General features: G+C 43.4%; 1 protein-coding gene across 1 annotated transcript; it reads right to left on the bottom strand.

The window, feature by feature from the left end:
• Nucleotides 1-3,360: 3,360 nt before the first annotated feature.
• On the bottom strand, nucleotides 3,361-8,743 carry PLAGL1 (PLAG1 like zinc finger 1; the record flags this gene model as incomplete). Its single annotated transcript, XM_084229068.1, has 2 exons — nucleotides 3,361-4,600; nucleotides 8,592-8,743. The coding sequence occupies 2 exons, from the start codon at nucleotides 8,741-8,743 to the stop codon at nucleotides 3,361-3,363; spliced, it is 1,392 nt and encodes a 463-aa protein (XP_084085194.1).
• Between the last annotated feature and the right edge of the window lie 275 nt (nucleotides 8,744-9,018).

Genomic DNA, 9,018 nt, shown 5'->3' with positions numbered 1-9,018 from the left:
GCAAAAGGGAATGATGCCTCATTTTGACCTAGAAGGCTTCTGCCCTGTTCCTTTTTCCAAACATCCCACCAGAAAAGGACAGTTCCCTGAGACTGACACTGAATAGGCGTGCTATGAAATTGGAAACTATTTTACATTGTGAATTGTTTAGAACAATTAAAACTTTAATGAGGCCTAGATTATTTTCTCATGTGGAAACAATGGCATTCTAAAGTAAATGCCTGCACTTCTTGCTTTCAGACTGGCTCCCTGCAGCTCCTCAGCCGGGGTGACCATCTACCCAGGAATGCCACCTAAGGAGGAACAGCAGACATCTGTTTATAGACCTCTTCAGACATCACGTACAAGTAAAAACTAGCCTCAAATTCTCCTGTATACACCCTACAAAAATTTTTAAACAAAATCATTAAAGAACACCTCAATATGAATAATGCTTGACTTAAAAATTCGCTTGAGTTTTTTTAATTTGGATATTTAATAGGCTTTTAGACAAAATGCTTTGATATTAGAGCTTTGTAGTGAAAGTCTTTGGAGGACCAGCATTATTTACTTATGAGGAAATTAATTTTTTTAGCTTCATTTTTTATGTTAGCTGTGAAATCTCAGCTTTAACATTTGCCTCTAATAAATATTAGTAATTGCTAATTAGTAACTACTCCTGTTTTATTTTTTATTTATTTTTTTTTTATAGAGGCATTTTTATTTATTTATTTATTATATTTGTTTGTTTTGTTTATACATGCACTGGGTACAGTCAGAAGCGCGGGAGGGTGAGAGAATTCACCAGAGCTAGAGCGGGAAGCAGAGCAGGCAGAAGGACTGAAGTACACTGCCGAGGGGAGCAGTGGGTGGCAGGAGAGGTCTGCGCACCATGTGGGATCCTCCTCCGGTGGCCTGGGAGCAGCCGGGGATCGAACCGGCGCCGCAGAGGCCGCGGGCAGCTTTGCAACCCAGCGCTCAACTGCTGCGCCACCGGGGAGGCCCACTACTCCTGTTTTAGATGTAGGATTGCCTCTATGCCATGGGCATGTATACACGCGCAGTAGACCATGTAGAACCGCCTCACAGACACCAGTGTACAGAGATTTGGGGGAACACGGCAGTGTGCGGTGGAGGGAACAGGGTAGAGCAAACTCTCCACCCTTGGAAGGTTATTTACTCGTCTTGGCCAAGTCAAGCTGTTCATTCCTCCATTGCTAGGTTCACAGAGCACTGCTGGGAGGTGGTGTGTCAACTATTCCTTTTCTTTGCCATTTTAATAGGTAATAAGCCCTTTGTAGAGTCATTGATACTTAACTCAATCTAAGAATTTTTATTTTTTTTTCTTAAACTCAGATAATTTCAATTAGGAATTAAGCCATTTTTTCCCCACCTAAATGTAAGTAGAATTCCAAGTTCCTCCACTTGTGGTGTAGCAACACAACATCTGAAACTTGCATGACCTATATGGGGACCACACACTGTTCTGTGCTCGGGTAAATGAGGTATGCATTCTGTATCCAACTGAAAACAACTAAGCATGTTCAACTATTTGTGGAAGATGAATGGCTCTTGGGAGATTTCAGCTGAGGTGAACCTTGCTCCTGCCCCGGCCTGTCCTTTCCTTTGGAAGACATTTGCCCTTGAAGAGGTGAGAGGGGTGTGGGAATTGACTTAGACATCACAGAGCTTAGCTTTTTACTGATGAGGTTTGCTGTGGCCCCTTCTCTCATTTTCTTCCCCAGGTACTTCGCCTGCAAAGCCCGAACTCTTTATGGTCATCAGCATCACAGTTCAGGCCTGTCTCACATTTGGCAAACAAGCTTCTTTGATGGGCAAGAGAACTCAAGCATCCCTTTCCCTGCTGCCCCTCCTCCCTGTATGCAGGTAAGACCAACACGTGCCCTGAACCTGGTGGGCAGAATACTTTCTGACGAGACTGCAGTAAGGAATAAGCAAATATCTAATTTATATGAAAAATGGTAGATTCCATTATAAAATGAAATGACAGTAGCCTCAACTGCTCTAGTATTCTGACCTACACATCAGAAATCATTAAAGAACTAAGAACCTACTGTATACAGTAAGTTCTTAGCACTGTCAATTTAACTGTAGCAATGTATGTATCAAAAAAATAAGATAGCTTCCAATAGATGCTGAACACAGGTCAGAATAGTAGTTTCTGTGGGGGAATTAATGACCAGGAGGGGGCATGAGGGAGCTGGAAATGTTTTATATCTCTATCTGATGATTAGGCGGTGTCGAATGGAAGAATTAACCAAGCCATATGCAGAATTTGTAGTTTATTATATGTAAGATATATCTTCATATAGAAAGCCTCTAAACACAAAAGACAAAAGCTTTAAAAAAAAAAAGGTTAGGTTTTATATTTTTAAAACTCATTAGATACCAAATTCAAAAGATTATAGTTACATTGCAAAATATTTTTTGAATAAAAACTAATATTGACTTAAATGCATTTATTTATTGATTAAAAATAATACTTAAGAACTTAAAGCAGAGTAGTATTTTAAGCCAGACAGAGCAAAGAAAATTCTTGTTTAATATATATATTTTTAAATTCCAGTAATATTTTTCTTAAATTCCTGTTAAAAATATAATCAATATTAAAGTCAGCAAAATGCTTTTCTTGACTGACGCCTGGATTATTTTACCACTTAACCTGGCTACACAGTGTTTTTTTTTTTTTTCTTTTTTCTGTCAGCTGTAACTGACAACCAGTTTAGTCTTTAAGATAAATGAAATAAATGATAACTCACATTGTAGCATCTTGTGGAAAATATTCAAACTACATTTAAAATGCTTTTTTAAAATGGAGACGTCTATTATTCCACAAGGAATTGTTTCTGTAAAACTACAGGTTGGCTATGACAATAGTAACTAAACTACATCCAACCCTGAAGGTAGAAAAATCCCTGAAAAGAAATACACAGCCTAGTTATAAGATGCAATATAAAGGTTATTTTCTTATCTTAAAAATTGTCCCCTTTTTGGAGAAATCCAGACTTTTCCATGATTCCTTACTAGGCAGTGCCACATAAAGTTATTTAGTTAACATTATTATGATCATGGCTTACGATTAAATTCAATATGACAAACACCTAAATATAGCAGCCCTCATTTGGATGTCGGTTATGACAATATGTGTTGCAGAATACTTGCTTATTACATTTGGTACAAAGCGTGAACACTCAGGACAGATTGGCACAATACATGCAGTTCAAGAACTTTATCTCAAAGGCAGTCATTACTGAATAAGCCATAGTCCAGTCCTGTTTTCCATGTCTTTCTTTGTATTATAACTGATGCTTAAATGCTTCTTAAGAACATCTTCCAGAATACGTATGCCTTACAAAGCAGTCATCTGAATGCATGATGGAAATGAGGCAGGATAGCCGGACCAGTGCCAGCTGAGAACACATGAGGGATGGGAGGCAGGGCGAGCTGGCCCAGGCTCATAGTGCTCATGGCTAGTGAGGGGTCTTGTTGCTGCTGCCCCAGGCAGCTTAACCTATGGGGCAGAGACTCCCCAGGCCCCAGGGTGAGAGTGCTATTCCCAAAAGCATTTTGGGAAGCAGGGGGCAGCTGCCAGAAGCCCAACAGAGGGGAAATGTCCAAAGAGGCAGGTATTGTTAGGTTCACAGCATCTGCAGGGAGCTCCTTGGGCAGGTTTATTTTACCAGCACTTCCCTTAACCAGGTCAAAACCTGGGCTGAGCTTGTGAGGTGACTGAGGCTCTTGCAGAGGCAAGTCCTCAAGCAAATTAATATTGCAAAATCCTTTAGTTTCCGTTTTGAGGGGCAGGCTTGCAAGTGGGGGGTATGAGGTAGAACCGGTGTTGTACTTGTGATTCTGGAGAGCTGAAGGAGGGGAGTTAGGAGGTGCTACAGGGTGCATGGGGGGAAGGGGCTCTGGCAGCGGCTGTATGGGTTGAGGGGGTTGCTCTGCAGGATTGAGCGGGTGGACATGTACCTCAGCTGGCAAGCTACTTGCAAGCCCATTCTGTACGGGCGCTCCTAACGGGAAAGGAGACAGTGTGGTGGCAGCCTTCAGCTGGAACTGGGGAGAGATGGCATGTAAGGTGCTCAGAAGGTCTCCAGGCTGCAGACTCTCTTTCATCAGCTCCTGTGAGTGCGTCTTCTTGGTATGTCGGGTGAGGTGGTCTTTGCGCCCAAATCTCTGGGCACAAAACTGGCACAGGAAGTCCTTGCAACCTGTGTGGACCACCAGGTGGCGCCGCACGTCTTTCCGGGTGTAGAAGCATCTCTCGCAGTGGTCGCACTGGTGCTTCTTTTCCTTGGTTCCACTAGGGGGCTTTTCCTCTGCGTGGGCCTTGAGGTGGTTGAGCAGCACCTCTGTGCTCCCTAATTCCAGGGCGCAGACCCCACAGGTGAGGTCGCCGCTGCTGGCCGCGTGTAGGGCCAGGTGCCTCTTGTAGCCCAGCATGGTGTTGTACTTCTTTCCACACTCCTCGCACCCAAAGGCCATTTTGTTGGGGTCATGGGTTTGGAGGTGGTTCTTCAGGTGGTCTTTCCGGTTGAAGGTCTTCTCACAGTGCGCACACTGGTGAGATTTCTGGGGTGAATGTGTCGCCATGTGCCTATGAGCAGAAGGAAAAAATTCACAATAGACACTGTTTTCTAAGAGCTGGAGGAAGGTGTAGAAACAATATTCAAATGTTAATAGTTTTTGATATGTGGTGGCAGAAGAGATCGTTTTCATTTCCAAAATACTTTTCTATATTTTCCAGATACTACGAACACATAAAACCTTATAATGAAAAAAGCAGGCACTACTAAAGGCGTAATGTGATTGTCACACCTGCAAAGAATACTCTGAGAACACACTTTCCTGTATGTACAGATAGATTGCTAAACAAATACAAGAAATAAAAGCTTGTGTGATCATGAAAAATAGTTTTTTCAGAAAGGTTTAAATGGCTATACCCTATGCTTTTTAGAAATTTCTGGATTTCTAGAAGTGACTTAATTTGCTTTCTACACAAGAACCCTAGTTTTAGGTTATTATTCTTATGTATGATTCCAGCTTTATCTTGACAGAGAAAAAGTTCAGAAGATACTGGAAAGGCTATTCTTAACCTCAGAAGTAGTGTCTAATTGGACCCGGAATGCCAACCCACCACCTATGCTGTGAACCTTCCACAAGATCTTTCCATTAAGTCTTGGTTCGCTCATTGAATAATTTGCTGTCAGCTGTCATCTCAGGTATGTACAGCCCCATCTCCCTCTCAGACACCTTCACCCTCCTTCCTGAAAGTCAATGGTCGTTTCATAAGCAGAATTCAAAAGGACATTTTCCAGAAGGACTCAGCAGTGACTCCTAACAACAGTTATAAGCTTTTAGCTGGGCTTCAGGACACTGTCGTCCTAGTCAATCTGAAATTTCTAAATAGCTATTTCACATTGATCTTCAAAAAGTACAAATCAGTCTGGGAAAACCATCTCCATGCCATTTCTATCATAATTATAATGAATTCCTAAAATCTAAGCCATTGTTTTTAAAAAACTCAACAAATGTCATATTAAACACCAAGTACTACATATCAGTATTTCTTACAAAATAACATCCTTAATTGCAACTCTGTCTTACAGGCACAACATTGTAAAACCACACATCTAGCCTTTCTCCCTTCCAAAATAAAAACCAAAAAAACACCATGTAGCCTGCTGTGTGGCAGAGGATAGAAAAAGTCAGTTCCAACCCTTCCCTGGAGCACACCAGAGCCTAGCATGTGAAGGGATCCTGTGCCACGGTGGGTTCTGTGAGGCAGGGACCAAGGGTGCTGAGGGTAGGAGCCAATGCACTAGTCCTGGAGAATCTGAAATGGCGCTGGTGTCACCAAGTTCCAGATGCATTTAAACATATTTGTAGGTTGCAGAAAAGGTTTTCAGAGCCTATCAGAGGGTAAAACAACCAGTATCTACAAGATACTCAGATAGATCATCAGGAATAGATATGAGGGGAACGGGTCTACAAACTTGTCATTTAAACCATTTCCTTTCTTTCTGGTTAGTGCTAGTTAACAGGACCCCAAAGCTGTCCTGGATCATCAATACTTGCCTCTTTGGGGGGGTGGGTATCTGATTAGATTTCACTATCACAGATTAACAGTTTTGGACCTGTTATTTCCTTACCGTGCCCCCGGACCACCTCGGAGAAGGGCACAGCTTTCCCAGTATCTGGGCAGTAACATCACTTCCAGCCTTCACCAGCGCCTGTCCCTCGAACTTTTTCCACTCTTTGCCTTGTATCCAATTCTTTCCCTTTTCATTCATCCCTTACTTATTAATGCAACAGTCTAAATTTAGAACATTATCATTTTATTCTTGAAATTACTTTTAACAACTTGTTTCCTTCTCTTAACTTCCCTCAGCTTGCTTCACAAGCTACAAAGTCAGTTTCATTCTGTTCTACAGTCAACACCAAATACCACTCCCTTGGGTGTCACCTGGATGGTGTCAATGATCAAACTCTCGGGGACAACTACTGACATTAAGACTTCCACCCAGGGACTCGTCCACATCATCTTGTCCACCTGTTGCTGTCTTCATCTGGCTGCTTTCAGGGGATGCTGTGCTGGGACCCATGCTCTCCTTTTTAGTGAAAAGCAAGTCAGTTATTTTCTCCTTCAACCTCTGCTTATAAAATGGCGCTTATGTTGCGACTGAGGGAAATGGGCTAGGATACTATCCACCCCCCACCTTAAAAAAAAAAAAAGGGCAAACCGTAAAGCACCTGCCACCTCACCCTTCTGTTCCTTTACTAGGTCACTGCTCGAGCCAGAGGGGCAAGAACTGTCAGGCTGTGTCAGCAAAGGCGGTTCTTGCACAAAGTACACTGCTTCCTTTTTTCTGCCTCACTTCACACCCTTAACTGAACCAGTTGTTTCCCCTGCTCAGAATTACCACCTCCTAAATATTGCTTAAGACATCTTCAGTGTGGTTTACCACAGTAATCCCTCCTAATTCCTGTCATTCCAATAATCTGTTAGCTGCACTGTCTTTCCCAAATATTTATCTCCTATATGTGTTTCGGTTTTTACCCAGTTATAATATCCTCATTGTGGCTTCACTGCAGCAAACGCTGCTTTCAGTTTGGGGAGGATAATTACTGTGTACACAGCAGCAGCTTGTTTGCAAAACAGGAAGCCCTTACAACAAATTGGTGCACACAGTAGGCACTCAGTACTTACATTTACAGCAACTCGAGAATGGTCTATGTGAAGAACATATATGAATTTTAAAACACTTAAAAATAGGCTTATTTTAAAAAGCAACTTATTTTACGTTACATAGAATACTGATATTCTTAAGAAATAGGCGTGTAATTTCTATTTCTTTAAAGTCTTTCAAGTGCCTCCCTCCAGCAGCACTCCACAGCTTAATAATGTGACCATGTTAATACCACTCTACGGAAAGCCTCTCTTCACCTGTGGGTGCATTTACATGTAAGCAGTCTTAAGACTGACGCTTTATATTAGAGGCAAACAGCACATTTCCCTTAACCAGGTACCACGAGGAGGGCACGCTGGCGGGAATTCTGCACGGTCCACATACTCAGCACACACAGTGTTCGCTGTCAGTCAGAACACGGCCCCGTTTACTGACTTAAGAGCGTCACTTGTATTTTCCATATTACAAATATCCTTGGAGGGCAGAAACGACATCTTATTCATTTCCTTCTTGGAATGAGTACCTAGTAGGCGTTTATAAAATAAGCAGACTAAATGTACTTTTTTTTTTTTTTTTAAAGTTCTTGTCTGCTGAAACAGTGGCTTTTATCCTGCGGTATATCATGAATACCTTGAAAATCTGATTAGATGCACTTACTCAACATGTGTACACCTAACTGATTCCACCTGGTCGGGTGGTTTTAGACCCAACTTGAGAAGCTGCTGGAAAACTGAAACTAGGAGTGGTTTCCTGCTCTCCATCCTCACTGTGAGGATCTGCACAGCCCTCCACCTTTCACACCTCAAATCAGTCTCCTGGCCTCTTCTCCAGATACTACCAGATACTCTAACATCCTGAGCTCCTCGTGTTTTCCAGCACTGAGACCCATGAGCAGAAAACCAGCCCTTCGGGACCGCGGACACGGCCTGTCAGCAGCTGCTCCGTTTCGCCCACCCCGTCCCTCTGAACACGTGCACGTCAATGCTATGGCTGTCCCGGAACCCCCTCTTGCCACCCCCTAGTCATTCTATGTCCCAGCTGAAGACTGTACCCCCCTGAGAGGCCTTCCCGGGAATCACTCCCTCCCCGCAAGGCTCTGTCACGGCCCTGAGCTGCATTTTGTGTGCGCATGACTGTCTCCTGGCCAGGGCTCTTTCCAGCATTCTGTTCTCAGGCCGGGCAGACTGTAGGCGGACAGGGATTATCTGCTGAAGGGAGCGAACTGACACATACAGCAAGACTATCCCCACACCACAGTCATCACTGGAGATACAGCTTTAAAGGCTAAAAGGCACCCACGCGCTGCATCTCTTTGCCCTCACAGTGTCTGTGCTGAGGGCTTGCAAAGCCATTTCAAGGTATGTGTGAAAGTACATAACCTTTTCTAAAGCCTCTCACCTCATTAATTTATATCTGGAAATGAAGGCTTTGCCACAGTCTGGCTGCAAGCACTTGAAAGGTCGCTCCCTGGAGTGGGAATAATTGTGGATAGTGAACTTCTCCAGGGTGAGGAACGTCTTGCCACATAATTGGCAGGGGTAGGTGGCCATGGGCTTTGCTTCTCACACTTTCCTTTTCAGATGCGCTGACCAAGAGCTGTGCCATTTAAGCACAAATGCAAGGATGGTACTGAGCGCATCAGCAGAGCCAGGGCAGCTTAACTCCAGGGGAGAGGCAGCGTCGTGGTTCTGGGCCTGCTTCTACACACACACGGGCCTCTCAGTGACCACTAGCTCGGCTTCCTGCTTTCCCACATCCCAATTTCTATGCAGTCTCAAGCTGAGAGAAGAAAGTCTGAGGCACAGATGAGATTCCAGGAACAGAA

Source organism: Talpa europaea (assembly GCF_964194135.1).
Source record: "Talpa europaea genome assembly, chromosome: 2".
Taxonomy (NCBI): domain Eukaryota; kingdom Metazoa; phylum Chordata; class Mammalia; order Eulipotyphla; family Talpidae; genus Talpa; species Talpa europaea.
The sequence above is the reverse complement of the archived record's forward strand: the minus strand, read 5'-3'. Positions and strand labels throughout refer to the sequence as shown.